Consider the following 22545-nt stretch of genomic DNA (forward strand, 5'->3'; position numbering starts at 1 on the left):
TGATGAAAGCTGGCCATCAGATAATAAATATTGAGTTATTTTAAACCATTAATCTTGTGGTAATTGGTTATGGGGCAATAAAAAAATTAACACAGCTTCCTTCTGTATCTCTCTGAGGCTTCATTCTGGGTATTTTCTGCTGATGTATCTTCTATATTACAATTCCTTCTTCAGTTACATCTAATATTTACAAACACTTTCTTTAAGTTAGTGATTCAACTACCATAGCTTTCACTTTCCCTTCTATAATTTCCTCTTAGTTCTTTTTTGAAGTTCTTGTTCTTCCACTGAAGTGTCCATCGTCTTTTATTATCTTGAATAAATACATCAACACAGCTACTAAAAACCTTGGACTTAGGATGCCAGGATCCCCTGCTGCCCTGACCCTTTTGTCTTGTCTCCTTGTGTGTCTGACCATTTTTTATTGTGTTAAGGCCTTGCATTTATAAAGCTGCTGTAGAAATAATCTGAATCCAAGGTAATGCTATCCTCTTTGCTTCTACTGGGCACATGAGGACACTAACAGTTTAGACTCACCTCTGTAAAAGTTCAACAAGTGAATGATAACTGGATGTTGAGTGGCATCCTATACTAGGCTTGACTGATGTGACACTGACTCTTCAGTAACTTCCTAGCTTTCTAAGGACAAACGCTGAGCATGGAGGAGGACAGTATGGGAATGCTGGCAGCAAACTGGAATCTGTTTCATAGATGTGAGTTCACATTCTTGGCTTTAGCCTCCTCCCCATTGTGGTCTCCTTATTTACAACCCCCCTGGAGTTGGGAGAAAGGCTCCCTTTCCAGTTACAATCAACCTACTTACTCTCACCTCCTCTGCCGTGTTAACTGGATCAAGACTCTCAACTTACTTTAATGTCACAGATACTTCTTTAAAACTTTTTTACCTGGACAGTGATGGTGCACACCTTTAATCTCAGCACTTGGGAGGCAGAGGCAGGTGAATCTAAGAGAGTTCGAGGCCAGCCTGGTCTACAGAGTGAGTTCTAGAACAGCCACGACTGTTACACAGAAAAACTCTGTCTCAAAAAAAATTTTTTTTGCTCACTGATTATTGTCATTCTCTTTGTTTGGTTCTTTGATTCATCATCTTAAGTCAGAAGTTTCAAGCCATCATTTCAGAGGTGAAAATGTGAAAACTCATGAAGACACAGTGGGCTGTCCAAGGTCACAAAGAACTTTACCTGAGCTCAGAACCCAAGCCTCCTATCTCACAGCCATTGTGTGCTTCACATGTTATTCTGGACATTATTTATGGTTTGTTTATATTAATAGAGGTAAATAAGATAATTTGAAGACAGATGAGTGTTCATGCTTACAGAAAGCTAGAAGGAAAGTATGCAAGATTTACCTATACTAATTATTTTGCATAATTAATATTGCTTTGCATTATTTTGCATTAAGATTGCTAGGAACTATCAGACCCAATATTAAAAACTTAAGGAAAGGGGTAAACACATTGTAGAACAAAAGGTTTACATTTTGGGCTGAACAACTTGGGATTTTAGAAGGAGAAAGGAAAAGTATACACTGAATCTCAACAGTACATATAACTTAGTAGGCATTTAAGCTCTAAAATGATAATATTTAAAAACTTATTTCCTAAAGTTTTCCTATCATCTTCTAAGGAACAAAAACACAGAAACAAATCAAATACATTAACAATTGTAAAGACAATTCAGAACAGGAGGGGAAGGTCTGGGAACACAGTTCCACAACAGAGGCATGCCCAGCACTACTGAAGCCGAATGTGATGCTTAGCACTGCAAACAAAAGCAAAAATAAAATTAGGGGTCAGAATATTTTGTCCTGGCTTCAGCTCTTACACTGAACTCTGTAGGTCACCATGGTGCACCTGGCCCTATGTATACAATGGTCTAGTTTAACAAAACAACTGGGTTAGAAACCACAAAGTGGTGCTAATACATTTTATTTCTCAAAACTATAAAAATACACTTGCTTCTATATTAGCTTCCAGTGCTGTTCTTGTGGCTACTGTGGCCACAAGTTAATAGATTTACAACAACACAAATTTGTTATCTTACACTTCTGGAGTTCAGAAGTCCAACATTAGTCCTAAGGGAGCTGTGATCTTCATGGAGGCTCTGGGAATAATCCATTTCCTTCCTTTTTCCAGCTTCTAGAAGCTTCCTGCATTCCAATTCCACAGCACTCCATACTCTGTGATCCCATTTCCTTCTCTGACTAGGACATTCCAGACTCCCTTTTCTAAGAACAACTTCTGATTACACTGGCCCACCGGACCAATGTGCCCACCTCAAGATCACTGATCTGTTGCTTTGTTTTCCAGACAGGGCCTCACTCTGTACCTCAGGATGGCCTTGAAATCACTATGTGGCCCAGCCTAGCCTGCCCACTTAAGAGTAATCCTTCTGCTTCCAGAACTTGAATGTCAAGATCATTAATTTAATCAAGTCTGCAAAGTTCCTTTTGTCCTGTAAAGTCACACATGCATAGGATTCTAGGATTAGCATGTAGCTATCTCTAAGCATCCATTATTTTGCCCATCACATCCCCAAAGGTTCACTGGTGGACATTTTTAAAGTACAAGCACAATGCTAACAAGAAGTTTTAGACTATTAATAACAGCAAAATGGCTAGATCTTAATGATCAGTGGTAGAAAATCCAGTTCCTATTACCAAGGTAGCAACTCACCCATTGTTGAACTTATTTTAGCAAAAGTAATTGTTTTTGTTTTGCTTTAATAGGAATGTACCATTACCAGATCATTCCCCTATCCTATCTAATACCATATATCTGGGCAAAGGATAAAAACAAAAGAGGAAGGGGGGGGGTTACAATCATTTCTGAAGGTTTTACTTTCCTATATTAGAACATAAGGTGGGATGATACTATAAAACTGTCAGTTACACAATTAAAGTATATGTACATATGCACATATGTATACACAGGTATATGTACATGTGTATGCATATATGTATATAGGTACATAGGTATATCTGTGTATATGTAAATATATATACATGTGAGTATACATGCATACATATGTATGTACACACAAGTATATGTATACATGCATGTGTTATGTACATATGCACATATGTATGTATGCCTGCATATGTATGGATTTGTTGGTGCTGGCAAGAAACCAGGTACTTCCATATACTAGGCAAGTGCTCTACCACTGAGCTTCCTCTCTAGCCCTAAACAGTTCTTGGATGTAGCCATCCTATGGAGATGAATATAATTTATTGAGAATTTCTAAAGATGTATTTAATGAATATTGATTTGGTCATTGCTATGAAGACTTTAAACAGAGATTAGGTCAGAGCTCTAGTTATGCAAAAAGTGTCAGTGATTCAAGTCCTGACTAAGTGCAATAAGTTCCCAAGAGACCAATGGGTTGTTTAGACCCAAATTTATCGCTAAAACCCATGGGACAAGCAAAAGTAAGTAAGCTAGTCCTAAACTGCATCACATATACAGAGACTGTCATTGTAGATCTCAAAACAAGTCAATAATGGACCAAGTGGATAAATGAAGCCCATATTTAATATGGATGCTCTGTCTACCCTGTAAACTCCTCCAAGATAATTCATGTCCCCCCCTTCCTCCATCCTCTTGTCAAGTTACTATCTAATTCCAAGTAAGAAAGAGTTTATAAATCAAGTAAATACTCACAACTTTCTATTTCTACCCATGTTACTATCTGAGCCATCCACTGACTTAAAAACCTTTCTTGTCAACTGGGATCGACATGTAAAATAATAAATTAAAAAAAAAATGCTTTGACTCCAAAATTTAACTTGAAGAACAAGTTACTGGGGAAAAGGATTTCTATTTTTGTTTCCACAGAAAATGAAAAGATGTGGATTCCTTCCAGACTAATGTGGTTTGATCACGCCAGACCGCCTGAAACAGAGTACAAGCTGATCCTACATTCAAAACAGCTGGACAAAACAGCCCTACAGACTACAGCCAGGATATCTGAATCTTCTTCAAATCCCCCAAGACAGTGCCCCTTACCAGCAGGAAGTAGTTTGGAAAGAACGACGCCCAAATTCCCAAATATTGTGTATAAATGTTTGTTTTCATTTAAATGGACTTTGTTATATAAAATTAAATTAAAAAAAAAAAAACCTTTCTTGTCACAAAGGGTTTAAATCTGGTCTGACCATCATCAGAGTAAATTCAAAATCTCAATGCTCCAAAACTGAAGCTTTTTGAGCATTTCCATTTACTCAGAGTGCTGGATTTTGGAGCATTTCAGATTTCAGGATTAGAGATGCCCACCAGTAAATACAAATATTGAAAAATGTGACAAAATCTAAACTCAGAAACACTTCTGCTTCTGAGCAGTCCGATAAAGGACATTCTGTCTGCACTAGTGCTCACTATCACTTGGAAATTAAGATCCCACTGTATGCTCACAACTGGCACTCCTTCCATGCAGCACCTTCTCCTTCCCCAGTTTCTTCTCTGAGCACCTGGGTCTCCCAGTTGCCTACATTAAGGAAAACAGCAGATTTCCGTGATCAGAGCCTCCGAGGCGAGTATCAGCTGAAGCTGTGAAGCATCTTCACAGGAAAACCAACATCCTCCTGAAATACCCAGGAGAGGTCTTTTATTTTCAATCCTCTTTGCCTACCTAGCTGTAAATATTAAATGTTTTATATTACCACAATTTTTTTTAAAGACAAAAACAAAAAAAGAAAAAAAAAACTTGTTTATCACTGGAGGGCGGGAGGGGAGAAGGGGGCTTCATCCAGAAAACTACAGTCTAAAAAGTTTGGGAGGTGTTGATAATGGTAGTCTAGAAAACACTTGAGAAACGTTACCTTTGTCTGGCCAGTGATGTCGAAGCAGCTGACTGTCTTACCATGCAAGAGCCTAAGGTTCAGGGTCAGACCAATGGTTCTGACGTCCTGGGCTGGACACATAGTTGAAGAGAGACACCAAAGAAGAGACGGCCAGCCCAACCCCTCACACAGCGTCCCTTCCTGGTTAATCCATGGTGTGATAATGACACTGCCTGGCCTCATCCTGCCAATGAATGGCAAGGCACTGCAATGATGGCGCCTGGAAATGAATAGGAGTGATTGGGAATAAAAGGAGGAGGGGGGAGAAGGTGGCCATGATGAAGAAATGAATAAAACGCCAAATTCCTGTTACACCTCACTGTTATACCAATTATTCTGATATCATAATGACAGGGCAAATAAAATAGAAAAAGAAACCAATAAATAAATAAAACCAGCAACAAAGCAAAAGAAAAATTGAGTTTGTATCCTATATATAACTACATCAAGGATTGATTTAGTTTAGCTCAAAATCTAATCTACAACAGGGTTTTTTTTTTTTTTTCAATCAGTGTTTCTAAACTCTGATTTAGTTTTACTTTTCACTAAAGACTCAGTCTATGCTATTAGAATGCCCAAACTTACCAAACAATTCCTTGGGCTCCAGAGCCAATCGGTTTCAATTGCTGGTAACGTTTTAGGACAGTGAAAGTTGAGTCTGCCACTTGCACACTGTAAAACTGACCATCACTTTTACTGTCACTCATGATGTAGTGTCATACAGTATTCTGAAGAGATGGTATCTTCGTTAGATCCCTGGGGAGAGAAACAGAATGAACTGAGGAGCTTACCAAATTGTATACATGGAGCTCAGTTCACAGTGGTTTCAGTCTGCTGGGATATAAAGGTATGGCTGAGACGGGAAAATCAGCTTGGCCAAGCTCTCAATTTAAGCAAAGACATTTCAGTGATGTAAGACCATAAGAAGAAGAAATTAAAATTATTCTAACATTTATTTTATGCATTTGGGTGTTTTGTCTGCATGCATATATGTGCATGCCTAGAAAGCTGTGAAATGCCGCGTGGGTGCTGGGAATGGAACCTGGGTTCTTTAGGAGAGCAATCAGTGCTCTTACCTGTTGAGCCACCTCTCTAGCCCTGAAAAGGAATTTTGAGATGCAGAAAGGCCACATTTTTAAAAGACTGTACTATAATAAACTGTCTTGGGTCTGGGAATGCAGCTCAGTAGTGAGTGTTAGCATGCACAAGGCAGAGTGTTCACCTGAAAAACAGGGATGGGGTGAGTGTGGGGGTGGAGGGGTTAGGGGGTGAAAGACCCACCTCTGGAGAAAAGAATTTACACATTATTCCCTGTCATGGTAAGCCCACTATGTCACTGATGTGTCTCATCCATTTCCTTCTTAGGGGACCAGCTTATGTGTAGAAGTCTCAGTTAGAGATGGGAGCATTATTTCAGAATGACTGATTCTAGAGGTCCCGGAGACAGCAAGTACTGGGCATCTAAGTGTATGGATCCAGGCTAACGTGATGAACCACAAAGTGAGAATCCTATGCCAGTGTAACAGGCTGTTATGAGGATTAGAGACACTGGTATGAGGTATGTGTCCCACAAATGGACCTGTCTCATGAATGTAGAACCAGAGCTGGCCTTCATTCCCTGCACCTCAAGCTCAGCTATAGCTCACAGTAAAATAATTATCTACACTCTAAGTATATTTACAAATATGGGTTTGGGTAGCAGGCTGATTCCCCATTGGGCTTGGTCCTCAGAAGCGTGTGCTGTTTGGGAAGGATTAAGAACCTTTAGGAGGTGTGGCTTGGCTGGACAAAGTAGGCTGCTGGAGGACAGCATGGAGGGTAAGAGTCTCTCTGCTTCCAGCACCAAAGGCTCCCTGGTCTCTGGAGACTGAGGAACCCCAGCAGCAGACTCCCACCACTGTGTAATCCATCAGGGTGGGCTGTACTCTTGTAAGTCATGAGCCAAAATAACTCTTTTCTCTCCTAAGCCGCTGTGTCATGCATTCCATCACAGTGACTCAAAAAGGGAGAAATGAGACTCATATGCTCACCCTGTGAAAGGCTGGATGATGTTAACTGAAAAATTAATGAATTATTATTTTGGTCTTTAAGGTGCCAGCAACAAAGTCATAGAGGCAAACATTCCATCAACAATTTTTCTACAGCACCATCCTTTCTTTCTTTTTCCTTTCTTCCTTTTTAATTTTTCAAGTCGGGTTTTCTGTGTAGTTTTGTAGACCAGGCTGGCCTCAAACTCCCAGACATCTGCCTGCCTCTGCCTCCCAAGTACTAGGACTAAAGGCGTGCACCACCTCCACCTGGGTTATTTCTACAGCTCCACCAAACCCCTGCCTTTCTGCTCCACCATTTGATATTTAATGTCCACCTGGTGAGTTTTCTGCAATGAGAACTTTCTTCTCAACACAATGATGTCTAAATTTTTCCTAACCATGGAAATAAGTTGGTAAAGGCTTAATCAAAGGCTTGAGATCAAAAAAGCAATGGAAGCCACATGCTAGAAACAGTTAAACTGCCCACCAGCTAGATTACTGAGTTGACCTTGTGGCGCAATGCATCCCCATTTCTGGACCACCTGCCCATGCTGTGACCACAAATCTCAATCTTTTCTGGCAAATCTCTTTCTTTAGCTGCTCACACCCCACACAGCAGGCCTAGTACAATACAAGGCTAACTTCCTTGAACTTAGAGACTAGAGCTAATCAGACTAGGCTCAGGGATTAATATAATTATTAATGACTTAAAATCATTCTAAAATTATGATAAAGCACTTTTATTAGGCAGAGGGAAAAAAATCATCTAAGGAGGAACCTTTCAAAGCCATTCCTGTTACACTTGGGCTGCATGAGAACAAGACAAAGGCCACCCCTACACACACACACACACACACACACACACACACACACACACACACACACACACACACATACACGACAACCTGAGAAAAAAAGTTAGCTACTAAAGGATTTACTCAGTTGCAATAACATTTTAAGTAAAAGTTCCATATTCTGGGACTCAGAAAAACCTTTTTGCAAGCGGGGATATACAAGCATTCCTCAAGCAACCACATTAGCCATACATCCAAACCTGGATGTGCCGGCTCTGCCATGCCACCAGCGTGGGTCCAGCACAGTGCTCCACCCAGGCCACTTCTTCAGTCTTGGCAGAGCACTGAGCTGGGCTATAAAGGCTTTGATGGGTCTGTCTTTTCTCCATGCCAGGAACTTCTTCTCACAAGTAGGGAGATAGGAGCTGGTCAGGTAACTTAGTGGTAGAGTGCTTGCCTGGCAGAAGGCCCTGGATTCATTCCAGAGTGAGGTGGGGGAAGAGCACAAGAGAAAGGAGTGAGCAGAACAGTACAGACTGCCATGAAGGAAGGCTTCACACTGTGGACAAAGACACTTAGCAATACTGGTGAGGCCTGTAAGGTGGCAAATCATGCAAATAATAGCTAATACGAGCATGCATGTGAATCCTAACCCAGCAATTACAAGTTCAGAAATGGACGGGGTGAGTATGGGTTCAACACTCAAAGATATCTCTGTACAAGAGCAGAACACAGCTAACCAGCAAGACTATAAACAACTCAAAACATAAAGTACAATGAAGCCATTAAACAGAATTCAGGGACTGTGTGTACTGGCTTGGAATGATATCTAAGATACACAAAGGAAATAAGGCAAGTTGAATTAGAGTTCACATAATGCCAATCTGTGTGCACTGAGTATATACACACATGTACACACTCATGTGTATGAACACACAGTGTGAGTGTACATGCACACACACACACACACACACACTTCATAGACTGTATACCAGCAAGAACAGAAATAAGTAGGACATGAAAAATGTTCCCATTAGAACTTTCTGTTCCAGCTGGGCAGTGGTGGCACACGCCTTTGATCCCAGCACTTGGGAGGGAGAGATAGGTGGATCTCTGTGAGTTCAAGGCCAGCCTGGTCTACAGAGCTAGTTCCAGGGCAGCCAGGACTGTTTCACAGTGAAACCCTGTCTGAAAAAAAAACAAAACAAAACAAAACCCAAACAAACAGAAAAAGGAACTTCCTGTACTGTTTTAACCAAAAAAAAAAAAAAAAAAAAAAAAAAAAAATCCAAATTTTAAAATGAAAATGAAAAGCTACAAAATGACCTGGTGACACATGTGGAGGATTTGAGACAGATGACACTGGAGTGAGGGAAACAGCTCGGGCTCTGCCAGACACATTTACAAATTCTTTTAAGTAACCTGTGAGGGGTGCACTGCCGTCCCGACAGCAAAGGAAGAAGCTGAGGTTTCCGGACAGTAAGGAGCTGCACAAGTTCCCAGAGCGGCCCAGAACTGAACTGTGGTGTGTCTGACCATAGCACCCGCCTTCCTCCTAACACACCAGTGGTACATCTCCAATTAATGTAGGACATAAAGCCATGAGTCCAAGGGCTGGCCAGCACCACGCCAGAGCAACATGGACTTCCCTCACCAACACACTTTTCTCTGAAGAAGACTGAGTGATTCATACTCAATTAACCTTTTAATTACATTAAAGTTTCAGAATGTCCAAGACTTGCACTATTTAAATGGACCGGTTGCCATGGCTAAAAGCAGATTCTAAGTCACCCTGTTTCAAAACATGCTCTTTACATTTTTCTCACAAAGCTCTTCACTGGCCTATGCTAATTCTCATGGAAAAAAACAGAAACAAAAACAAAGCCCTAGCTTATGGTAAGTTAAACTGCCCCCATGCTGGGAAATGAGCTGGAGGACTCCCCATTGCCAATTTCCTGACCTGATACTGCACTGGAGTTAGCAGACATTCAACCATTTCATAGTCAAGAACCTCACAGCCTCGCAGAGTGTCCCTGCTGAACTTCTGTTCTTGCATTACAGTATATACTCAATACAGGACATGGGTGTTCACCTCGTCACCTAAGGATTCTGGCAGGCTTCTTCCTGCCAGCCCTGTTTTCAGGTACCAGGGCCCTTACCTGACAGTTATCTACCTACATGGGAACTGGCCACAGATACTCAAATTAACTCTGTCACAAAGTTGTCACAAACTAGAGACATTACAAATATCCATGGCTGCATATCTAGACTATGGAATACACACAGCACTGAAAACAGCCACACCACTGATTGGGTAGATCTCAAATGTGTTACACAGTTGGTCTCCACATTCATAGATTCTGAACTTTTCAAATTCAACCAACCATGGGTAGAAAATACTTGGTAAGATCAACTGTACTAAGATACAGTTAGAATGAACAAGAAATTCTATGTGCTATCACATAGTAGTGTAACTACAAATCACACCAATATACTGCATACTTCCCACAGCTAAAAGATATTTGAAAGTTTTTATGACACAAAATGACAGATGCTCAATGATCTAGATTCAGGCTCAATGGCCTAATTTAAACACTACATGTACCAAAACATCACATAGCACCCCATTAACAGGCATAATTTTTATGTCTAAAGGTATCAATTAAAATCATCGTAAATTAAAAGTGAATTTAGAGGAAATTTATCTGTATTGAATATATGTAGCACATTTTTCCTGTTGTTTTTCTCAAGTCATATAATATAATAACTTCATAATATTTGCATTATAAGTACTCTAGAGATGGTGGAAGACATATGGAGAAATGTGCACTAATAACTGCACTGTTTTATATGACTTGAACACCCATAGACTGTGGCATCTGTCTGAGAATTCTGGTTTTTTTTGGGGGGGGGAAGGTGTTGTTTTGATTTTTTGAGACAGGATCTCTCTGTGAAATAGTGCTGGCTGTCCTGGAACTCACTCTGTAGACCAGGCTGGCCTGGAACACAGAGTCTGCCTGCCTCTGCCTCTGCCTTCCAAGTGCTGGGATTAAAGGTATGAGCCACCACCGACTGGCTCCATCTGGAATTCTGGATCCAATCCCCCTGAGGATGTTGTGAGACAGCTGTACTTACTGAAGTAAGTGATCCTTGAAAGGCCACATCGTAAGTCCATAAGGATTCTTCAAATGATGAAACTATAAATCTCAGTTGCCAGGGGTTATGCTCGGTGGGGGCTGGTGAGTTAGGGGCTACAGGAGACCTTGGAGATGCTAAGAAGGTTCTGTATCCTGTGGTGGCAATGATGATTCAGGAATCTGCCCATGATAAAATGACACTGAGCTGCACACACACTGTAGCAATGCCAGGTTCCTGTTAGTACTGTACTGGAGTTATGTAAATACACAATCAATGAAGAAAACTAGGTGAAAGGTAGGTGGGATTTTGTTTCACAATAAGGGATTAGGAAAGAAAGAGTTGTTGGAAACATACAGCAATCCCACCCTTCTCCTGTCTGTCTGAATTCTTTTGATAGTGACTTTGAGTTTGACCCAAGTCCTTAGCATTAAAGGCAGACTGCAAGCCCTCTGGCCTGTTCTGGGATACCGACACACTAGGTCACTGCACACCTGCAGGCCCCTGCTCATCAGCTCCATCTGCCTGACCTGTCTGTCCCTTCTGCTCCAATGGCCAGAATTCACCCTCCTTCAAAACCCAGTTCAAGTACCTGCTTCTCGTGCAAGGTTTCCTACTCAGCCTTTCCTTTTAAACAGCACCTAGAGCACCTTTCATTTAGTATGGAAAGCCCATCAGCTCTACTCTGAATCTCTCAGTGGTAGAGGCTATACCTGGTTATTTCTGAACCCTGGTTCATTTTACAGCCCAAGCAACATCAATTAAAAGCAAAGCTAAGTAAAAGGATAAATGTGGGAAAGTGGGTCAGTTACTTATCCAGGGTCATGCAACTACCCTCTTCTGTAAAACAGAGATGAGCACACAACCCCAGGTCACCTCTAGGTAAGAGTTCAGCTGACCTGAAGAAGGCACTTTGATCTAAGTCCATCCTCAATCTGAGTGAGTGTCATCTAGATTCAACTACTACTTCTCAGGATATAGAAACACTATATTATACCATAGAGATGGCAAGAATGAACTCCAACCACGGAGGTGCTTCAAACCACTAGCTGCTTCCACAAGTTAACTACAAGGAAAACAAAGGAGAAGCAGGAAAAAGCAACAAACTAAAGAAACTTCGCAGAGTGTGGTAGCTTCTGCCTATAATTCTAGCATATGGGAAGCTTCGACATGAGGATTGCTATGGATTTGAAGCCAGCCTGGGCTACATAGTGAGTTTGAGGTCACCCTGAGTTACAATGTGAGATCGTGTCTGAAATAAGAAAAAAAAAAATACCAATAATAAACACCAAGAGCCAAAAGACATCAACCAGTAATCATGACACAACCTTGGCTCTCCTTTCAAATGATTACAGAAACTATGAATACATGAAATACCCTGAATATTGAATTCCACACTCTGAATATTTATTCAACACCTTAATATAAAATATATGAGACAATCTGCATATTGATTAGGCACTTGATGCTATAAAAGAATTACTGCTTTAAGAGCCTAAGAGGACCACTGTCTTCAGACAAATGGACTGAGAAAATCGCAGTGATATTTAAGTCCTGCTATAGAATCTATTCCTCAAGCTTTGGAAGAGTTTATGCACTTTGAGATCCGGGATGAGGCAAGTCTGCCAGAGCAAACCCATGGATGCTAATACTAACCTGTTTACTTCTGAACATATTTGAAAGTCCCCACCATAAACAATTAAAGTAACAGACTGCTGTTGAAATCAGTTCACATAGAGGTCAAGTACAAATCATTAAATTCTTTAAAAATGAAATTGTCACCTTCCTAGCCAGGTGTGAAAGCTAACTTCATAATTAGACAAAAATAGCAGCCCTACTAACATATCAAGACTTTTTTTAATCAGATTTTTGTTTTATCTTACATATATAGTAATTATTTTAAAAATTGGTTTGCTCATAAGCAATTGTTTTTTGGCATTTTTCTTTATGCAGAAAGTTTAGATTTTTTTTTTCATTTGAAGCTGACATATTCAAGTATACCCTTGACCGTTCCTTGAAGAGACAGAACAAAGCTATTTTCATCTTTTAACAAGTTATTATAAAGTCCTGGCACCTTGCAAATTAAAACCTCAGGAAAACCAAAGCTCTCTGGAGACTATACCCCCCCAAAAAAGACAATATTTTTAGGCATGCAGGACTCTTCTGAAGGGGGGGTAACATTTATAGATTGGCTATTGTTCTTCCAGAACAAACTGAGAGCCAAACACAAACAGAGCTGAGAACTGTAGATTTAGGGGTGATCCGGGTTCGGGCTCTCACCAGCTGCTTGTGCTGAAGCAGACTGAAGCACTGTGAGCCTTGGATTCCTCCTCTGTGAAACCTGGGTTCATACCTGCCATTTACCGAGTGCCAGCCACACTCAAATGAGACCTGGCTGGTATCTGGGAGAGCAGGGCCTAACTCTCCTGGCCTCAGGCTACTGTTCCTGCTCCTCACTGCTTCTCCTTCCCACACAGCCTGTTCAGGAGGTTAGCAGTGCTGTATGAGGTCTGCATTTGGCTTGGCACCAAGCAACTAGTTTTAATTAGCTATTGCCAACATTGGAAAATCAGCATCCAGATACAAACTTAGAATCCTAGCTTTTACAAAATCGCTGAGGGTAGTTCTGGAACTCTGGGGGGTCTCTACCACTCCACAACTCCACACTTGCTTTGGAGAGCTGATCCCTGGCTCCCCACCTGACAAAGTTCCTTGCTGATCTTGTCCCTTCATTTTCTGTGTCTGTCCCTGCTCAGGCTCACCAACACCCCCACTCCATGTCCTCCATTTCTAGGGCACAGACCCTTCACTACAGCTGGTGTCATATCCTGTCCTAGAACTGTGTGCACGCCAGCCTGTTCTCTGAGGCTCCTGGGTTCTCTGGGGGAAGGTACCCTGTTGCTATCGCTTTTGTGTCCCTAGAGTCCAGCAGAAAGCATGACCTAGATAATGCAGAATTCAGTAGATAACTCCTGAATGTGTGGGAGGAGGCTGGAGCAAAACTCTTACCAAAATATAAAAATGTTCACCATAAATTGTTCTGACAACTATTAGAAAGAGATAAAGAAAAACATTAAAATATTTCACAAAATGAGAATAAAAGTCTGTTTGCTTACAAGTTCACAAGTTAAAAGTCATCAACAAAAGCGTACAAATCAGAGACAACAAGCAGGCAGGGGTGGTCTTACACATTCACTGCGCTGACACTACTAAAGAGTGTGAATATACCAGCCACCTACACGCATTCACAGTGCTACAGAAAATGAACAGGGCAATAAGTCAGATAGCGTCAAACCGGAGTAGGTGCTAGAAGGAAAGTCAAAGAAACTCTTGAGCTAGAATGAGGAAGCAAGGGAAAGGGGTGGTCAAGGCAGGCCTCACCAAAACCAAGATGCTGAACCAATATGAGAGTGACAACAGGACCAAAAAAAAAAAAAACTTAAGGACAACTCCTAACATGGAAAATTGGGAGTGCAAAGGTCCTGAGGTAAATAAATGATTTTGGCATATCTAGGGCAGGTGAGGAGAGTAGAATAGGAGAAGAGCTCTGCTTCTGTTAGGAGAGGAGGGGAGGGAGTGGCAAAGGAGGTGGGCAGGGCCCACTCTGGCTTTGCTGGGCACTGAAGATGAATGACAAGGCACTGGGGGCGGGCGGAGGGGGGGGGGGAGAGCGACAACTGGGGGAAGGACTCGAAGCGGATGAAGGAAGAGTTCCTTCGACATTCACACCACCAGCAAGGGAGCATTCACCCACCAGGGTGCCCACAAATGTGCGCCCCAGGTTTCTGCCCCAGCGCTTAGAGACAGTCGCACTGCCTGATAACAACCCCGACCAAACCCGAGACATTCTACCACTTCTCCACGGGGAAAATAGAGGGCCCATGAGGGTGAGATTCACCGCCAAGGTCGCGGGGACCCGAGCTCGGGCTCCTGGGCATGCCGCGAGGTGCAGCTGCGTGCCTCACAGCTGGAGGGAAGGTGCCCACAGACCCCTGCGGGCAGGTCTACTGGGGCCCGGCCAGACAGCGAGCGGGTCCGCAGCCCCAGGCTGCAGACACCAGGCAGAAGTGGGTGACTGCGGCACCGTGGATAACCGGGAGGCACTGATCAGCCCACGCCCCGCGCCCCGCAACCCAGGCCCTGCGCGGCCCGAGCAGCCCCGCCAGGCCTAGCCGCCCGCCGGGCTCACCTCGGCTCCGCGCCGCCGCGCCGGAGGCAGAGGGAGGGCACGCAGGCGGCGATGCGTTCTGGCGGTTCCCGGCTCCGCGGCCCGAACCCAGCCGCCCCGCCCCGCTCCGCTCCGCCCCGTCGCCGCCGCAGTGGGTGTGAGGGGCGCGGGGCGCTGCGACCCTTCCGGTCCGGTTCCCTTCACTCCGCAGCTGCCGCCGCCGCCGCTGCTGCCGCCGCCGCCGCGGCGCTCGGCCTGACGGATTCTCAGACCTGCCAATCAGAGCAAGAGGAGCCTGGCAGGCGGGGCCAATCGCGACAGGGGAGCGGGCCGAGGCTGGGCAGTACGGGCGTGGTTGTAGGCTTGGTGTGGGCGGGGCCAGTGGCAGCTTTGGGTTCCCGAGTGCGGAGCGGCGCCCCCTAGGCTGCTCCCGGGCCTGGCCGTCTGCTTGCTGCTGGCGCGTCCGCCAATTGCGCAGCAGGCTGGGGATCCTGGCCAAGCTGAGACCCTCTCTGGAGCCAGCCCTCCAGAGCCAGGGGACCCGCATGCGCCCGAGAGAGTGGACCAGGGGTAATGGGAACCGGAGGGGTGAGGCTTGTCTTTGCTACAGCGTAAAATGGTAGTCAGTTCTCGGTGGCAGCAGGTGCAAGTGGCAAGGCGGCCTGGAAAAAGACGGGAACCAGCCTGGTTAGACAGGAGCCCGGGGCAGGATTAAGGCCTTGGCGTCCAGGAACCCGGAGTATAACGGCACCAGAGGAGGGAGGAGAAGCGCGGGGCCTTAGGGCCTGTTGCTCGCTAAGGCTGTGTGCGCATGCCACACTGAACGGACTCGTAACAGGGGTGCGGCCACATGTCCAGAGAATGGGGGTTGGGGAGACGATGATCATGACTCTAGTAAATCAGTGATGGGGTATGGCCTAGAGAAAAACTCTTGCAAAGAACAAACTTCTGCTTCACTGTAGAGGAGCCAGGGGGGCATTCAGTGATGGATAGCTTCTAGACAGGTGCCTTTGACACTGCTGTTTTTGTCACTTCTCCTGAAGTATTTAGGCTCTCAGGTAGGTTCCAGCAGGTCTGAGGTTGTATAAAATGTTTGAGAGCACAGGTTCTGACCACTATGTGTTTTGATAGAAAGACTGCAATGGGAGGTTGGACCCATTGGGGCAAAGTTCGGAAAGCTATAAACAGGATAGGCAGAGGGCTGGCCTTTAAGGGGGTGGAAATATGGAGACAATAGTTGAAAAGCTGTGACTATAGTGGTAGAGCTGTAGTCACAGGGTGCTAAGGAGTCACCAGGGAGCAGTACCCTGCATAAACAAGGTCAAGCGAGGTTCCATGGATCTCGGCAGAATTTGGAGAGAGTTGCAACCCTGTGATTCAGGTTTCAAGTACAGAGCCAGGGAGGTGGAGGCATTGGCCTCAGAGGGGCAGTGGGATAGAGAAAGGGATTCAGACATGGTGTTCCTGTCTTTTTCTGCTTTTCTATTGCTATGGCAAAGCACAGTGACCAGAAAGCACCTAGGGGAGGAAAGGGTTCCAGCTTACAACTCCATCCCTGAAGGAAGTAAGGGACTCAAGGCAGGAACTGAAGCAGAGGCTATGGATGAACACACTTCCTGCCCTGCATGGGCTCCTTTCTCATACAGTCCCAATCGCCTGGTTAGGGATGGCCGGGGCCCCCTACATAAATCATTAATGAAGAAAATGCCCCCACGACTTGCCTATAGGCCAATCGTAGAAAGGCATTTTCTCACTTAAGATTCTCTCTTCCTGGGTATGACTAGGTCATGTTAACAAAACCCAACCAGCACACCCCACCCTGGTCATCAGAGGGAGTATGGGTTATTCCTGTTTAAAATTCCCCTGCCTCCTGAGTGTGCTGCATGGAGAAAGGTTCATCTTGTGGACTTCTGTCCACACCTGTCCTCACCTCAGCTTTACCTGTCACCTGTTGTAGCATGAATAATAAGAACCCACAGACAGATATTGGGGTTCAAGCTGAAGATCAGAAAAAGCAAAGCAGCCAAGCCACTAGAGAATTCTTAACCTCTACCAAGGCTGGGGCAATTCTGTCCTCAGCATGACTGCAGACTGAATACCCTGCACTCCTGTCTCCACCCACCTGATATTCCTCTCTAGTGCTGGGATTAAAGGTGTGTGCCAGTACTGCCTGGCCTCTATGGCTGACTAGTATGGCTAGCTTTGCACTCTGATCTTCAGACAAGCTTTATTTGTTAGATCATAAACAAAATATCACCACAAGTAACACCAAAGAAAGCCAATGATTGGCATTATTAAAAACCAGTACAACCTGGCTGGCATAGTTGCAGTTTCACTGAAGAACACTAACCAGTGTTCCCTCTTTGACTGGAATGAACCTACAATTCTCAGATCCAAGACTTGTTTTATAGTCAAGCAAGTAACCAAGATTGTCATGCATATGTTTACCCACTAAGTTTCCCGTAAGGATTCTGTTCATTCTACAGACACCACTCTTTGTTCTGACTTAGCAAATACTGGTGGACATACAGATGCAGAGCAGAGGTGAGATGACCGGGTGGGGTGGGATGATGCTGGTCCACGCTTTGAAGGAGTACAAAGAGTCCTGTTCCAGGCCTACAAGAGAAAAAATGCTGCCAAAAGTGTGACGTGAACTCCATACATGGATGCTGACACCTGATCACCCTGGTCATCAGGCAGGAGACACGGTGGAGTGAGGACTCTTGGCAGAAAGAAGCCCTTACTGAGGCTGGAAAGCCAAGGGGAAGTGCTGGGTCTGGAGCTTAGAAACACATTTGTGCCAAATGCTCAGAGAGGGGAGGGACATGTGTGCTGTGTTCAGGGAGCCATAGCCACCTCCACCTGTACTGGCAGGAGAGGGAGGTAAGGAGATTGGAGTAATAAGATCCTGGGGATGGGCTGGCTTTCCTGATCAGTGGCACATAGGCGGCCTTCAGCAGTGAGCTATGCCTTGTTGAGCCAAAGGGGTTTGGATAGGTGGTTGGTTTTTTGTTTTTTGTGGTTGACATAATTGCATCAACTAAAACCTTGAGAGGATTTCCAAAAAACAAAAAAAGACAAAACTCCATTGTTGGGTTCTCTTCATAAAGGGCAGTGGTCATGAGGAACTGGGTGTAAGCTACTGTCCAGGTGAGGCTCCAGATCCCCCCCCACCCTATTCTTCCTGTGACCCCCACCTCACAGGAGCTTCACCCTTTGACCTGGTGACCTTTGCAGCATGATAGGGTGGAAACCTGGCTGTGGAAGTAAAGGGCAGCCATTGAGGGTGGTAAGCAAGGAGTTACGCGGTGTGATTCAATGTGTATTTTAGAAAGATCACTAGAACTTATAAGAGTTGAAGAATGATGGGCTTAAGGCCACAAGATTAGTCAAGAGCTAGGGCAAAGGCCATTTTGAGAATCTGAAGTCTGGGTTGGGGCTGTGCTAGCAGGTACCAAGACGAAGGAACTGACTTTAAAATGCTTCGAGACTTTAGGGAAATATAAATCCATCTGCAATGAGCTATCACTACAAAGCCACTGGGACTAGTGCACTGAAATTTAATATCAAGTGTTGCTGGTGACATGAAGCAGTTGAAACAGTCATGCCCTGCTGGTGGAAAGCAAAGTGAACAAAGCTGAAGACACACTGACCATGCTATCCAACGATCCTATTTTGTCCTTTGGCTTCTTTTCTTTCTTCTGCCATGACTCTTGGCTCTTCCTACTCCTTGAGGCTATGGCAGACAGACACCACCCACTTCCCTGTCCCACACTGACCTCTTTGCTGGGAAGGAAAGAGCACAGGAGGCCTGAGTCCTGGGCTGGGTGTGCTGGGATAACAAGAAATTGTCCAGGAGCCTGCTTCCCATGCAACCTCTGGACTGATAGGTTTCCTTGACCTGTGTTCCAGTCTAACTCTGCATATAGCAATGCTCTCTTAGGCAAGGGGTTAGCTCCTCCAGGGCTAATTCTGTGTGAAACAGTAAAGACTGTATTTACAGCCTATTGGGGGAAGCCAGATAATAGAGGCCTGAGAACCTGAAGCCTGCTGGTTTCCTGTCTCCCTCTCCTCTCTTCTATTCCTCTCAAACATTACTTCTCTTCTCCCCAATTGTTAGCAGTGCTGATGGATCTAATGGAAGACTGTTTCAATTGTGTTTTAAGTGTGTGTGTGGGGGGCTGTCAGCACATAAACCAATGGGGGCAAGTATTGTCTGTGTGTGTGTGTCCATGTGAGTGCGTGTATGTATGTGTCAGAGAGAGACAGGCAGAGAGAGAAAGAGAAAGAGAAAGAGGAAGAGGAAGAGAGAGAGAGAGAGAGAGTTCTGTTTAGGTGTGTGGTTGGAAGTATATGGTCATCAAAAGGCCCTATCTGGTTATGACTTTTTAGCTGGCAAAATCTCCAAGCAGTTCAGGGCACCATATTGTATGAGACAGAGACTGTATACTTGAATATGTGTGCCTTCTGGTCTTTTTCCTCATAAAACCACCAGAAGTCTTTTCTAATCCTAATGACCTTATGCTGTCCTACTCATTTCCCTAAGGCCTCACCTCTAAACACCATAATTGAAATAACTTTCCACCTCTTCATGCCTCACAGTAGCCCTGGGGTCACTCACATCACATCAGAACCACAGCAGGACATGTACTGGGACGCTCTTGCTCTGTGCACTGTGCTGAGAGCCAGGATGGAGCCTGCCTCAGCAACCATCTATCTTCTCAGGAGCCAGGGATAAAGAAGCCAGGGGTCCTCGTCACATCCCGCTTTTCCCTAGGTCAGCATCTTTGTCTCCTCACTGTGGGGTGCCTGCCACCTGTGTTCCATTCCATTCTTCCATCATTCCAGAGCAAGTACACTCTATCTTGAAAACTCAAAGTAAGAGACTCGGTGAACCACCCTTCTCATAGCTTCTACACATATGCCAATCAGGGTTAGCCGCAAGCTCACATGAACATAAGTGAATGGGCTGAACAGATGGGGAAAGTCGTAATCTAGGGATCTATTCTCTGATAACCAGAGGGTGTACAGGTGGCATGGAGGCACAGTTGAAGGGGCTTGTGCTGAGTGGTGACAGACACTCAGAACTGTATAACTGGAGAATGACTCTGTGGCCCTCAGCACTCTTTCTCCAGGCATCTTCCAGAGTGCCAGAAACTGGGCCCTGACTCCCAGCCAGAGACAGACAGCTTTTCTGAAAGTCTGACAAGTTCTAAGAGGACACTGACATTATGACACCACACATCACCTAGGGGTTCCTAGCAGTGAATGTCCATTTTAACAGATGTGTCCACAAAAACTTCTGATCAGTCTGCCTTAAACCTGGGCAAGATAGTCCAAGGTCATATGGAAGAGAATAGTAATATAGTCAAACCGAAAACTGAATCTTACCACATAGAGAGACCAGGCAGAGGATAAATTCCAAAAGAAAAACATATTATTGTTGGCTTCAGAGGGATTGAAAATATATCACACACACACGAGACAAGAGCCAGCTATTCGGGAGCAATTCTGAACACTCATACATATCTTTGATCTCAGGTAGCCAAGAGGTAATGACGTCTCAATAGCAGAGAGCACACCCAGAGCTCAGGTCTTTGCTTCTATATTCTCTGACAGAAGCAACCAGGAGCCATAGATATGGTAGATCAGGGCTGGTTAGCAAATGTACAAGTTGGATCTGGAGTTTAGTGTAGTGTAAACCAGGAAGTACTTACAAAACACACAGACAGACCCAGAATATTGGGGGTGTGTCAGAAACACAGAGGCCAACTCAAATAGCTCCCAGCAGCCAGAACTAGAATCTCAGCAAATAACATCTGACACAGAATCTCTGCAGAAGCAAAATCTGGCACTGACTGCCTCAGGGAGGTTAATAATCAGATCAAGGTTAACACCAGAGGGCCAGTAGTTTGTATCCTGGAAATGAAGTGAGGAGAATGTTGTCCTTCCTCACCCAGCTCCATAAACCCATTCCAACCATGAGGAAAACATCAGACAAACAACCGGTACACGTTTTGCAAACGCCCTACCTGTGCTCCTTAACACTTGGTGTAATTTACTACTGGACAGGTTGGTTATAGATAGGGTAGTAAATATAGTTAGGGAGAGAGGAATGTACCAATTTTCTAAGTAGCTGAACTAAAAGACAAAATTGATGGCAGGAAAGGATGCTTGAACCCATACCATCTATATATAAGCTTCAAACTCTGAATCTGGCATTACTTTTCAGAAAGAGTCAGGGAAAGGAAACAGAATTCTGTAATGGAGAAGTTCAAGATTTCTCATAACTCTGGGGCTGGAGAGATGGCTCAGTGTAGTTAAGAGCAGGAGATGCTTTTCCAGAGGACCTAACCCAGTACCCACATAACCTTGTGTAACTGCAGGTACAGGGGATCTGATACAGTCTTCTGGCCATCATAGGCACCAGGCATGCAAGTGGGCTTATACATTAAAAATAATAATAATAATTTTCTTCCCCCAGACCTGAAGAGGATGCATTTCTTGACTGAACTTAACACCTAATGAAGAGACCCAAGGCACCACGCTGCAGCATTTGAGGACACCAGAGAAAAAAAAAGAATAAAAACAAAAGGTCATTGACAAAGACTTATCAGAGTGATTTGGAACTCAATAACAACATGAAAAATAAGAGAATGGAAAATTCTAAGAACTGTTTTCTGACTTCAAATTCTATATTAGACAAACCTTCATGACGTGTGAGTAATAGTTTCCTCATCTATTAAGTTCTCAAAAATTTACCTCTTTCCATGGTCCATTAGATTTGTGGCTCTCCCCCAAACAAATGTTTATAGCCCTAGCCCCCATGTGATAGTAATGAAGGTGGGACCTGGGAGTGGAGGTGGCTTGGTGGACTCAGCACTTGCTGAGCAAGCATGAAGAACCAAGGTTTGGAACCCCAGCATCCACATAAAAGCCAGAGATAGATAGATGGATGGAAATGGATCCCCAGGGCATGCTGGCTAGCTAGACTAGCCAAACCAGCAAACTCTGGACTCACAAAGAGATCCTACCTCAGCAAATGAAGTGGGGAGCAATCCAGAAAGAAACAGTGCCAATCTCTGCACACACATATGCACATGCTCCCACACACTTATGAACATGCAGACATCAGCATACACACGTGCATGTGTTCCCACACACTTATGAACATGCATGTACAAACATGCTCACATAAATAAAGTCAGGCCTTTATAGGGTGAGTGGGTCACGAAGGTGAAGCCCTCATGGATGGAATCAGTGCTCTTTAAAAGAGGCCCTAAGAAGCTCACTAGCTCATTCCATGGTGACATACAAACAGATGTTCTGGCAGGAAGAAGGAGGCTCTCCCACAATCTAAACAGCCAGTACCTCTGTCTTGGATTTCTCAGCCTCCAAAAAATCCCAATGAGGATTAAATTTGGACACATGGATGAACCACTGGGGGACATACTCAACTCATATCCAAACTGTACCACTAATAGTGGGAATGTTCCCACTAGACACTGCTCAGACTTTCAGAAAATGAGATTAATCAAATCCAAAGAAACAGGATGGA

General features: G+C 44.2%; 1 protein-coding gene across 5 annotated transcripts in view; it reads right to left on the reverse strand.

Annotated features, from left to right (window-relative positions):
* Nucleotides 1-15204, reverse strand: part of Mapk9 (mitogen-activated protein kinase 9) — a 41661-nt gene extending 26457 nt beyond the window's left edge. For 3 of the 5 annotated variants that reach the window (XM_051180827.1, XM_051180832.1, XM_051180829.1), the window contains exons 1-2: nucleotides 15009-15204; nucleotides 5446-5616 (exon numbers count right to left, since the gene is read on the reverse strand). In XM_051180827.1, coding sequence (XP_051036784.1) covers nucleotides 5446-5567 — 122 coding nt within the window. In that variant the 5' untranslated portion in view covers nucleotides 5568-5616; nucleotides 15009-15204. Of the gene's footprint in view, nucleotides 1-4839; nucleotides 5081-5445; nucleotides 5617-15008 lie in introns of those variants that run through there. The other 2 variants (XM_051180830.1, XM_051180831.1) reach the window with 1 other exon arrangement.
* Nucleotides 15205-22545: the final 7341 nt, after the last annotated feature.

This window comes from Phodopus roborovskii, unplaced genomic scaffold (assembly GCF_943737965.1).
Source record: "Phodopus roborovskii unplaced genomic scaffold, PHOROB, whole genome shotgun sequence".
Taxonomy (NCBI): domain Eukaryota; kingdom Metazoa; phylum Chordata; class Mammalia; order Rodentia; family Cricetidae; genus Phodopus; species Phodopus roborovskii.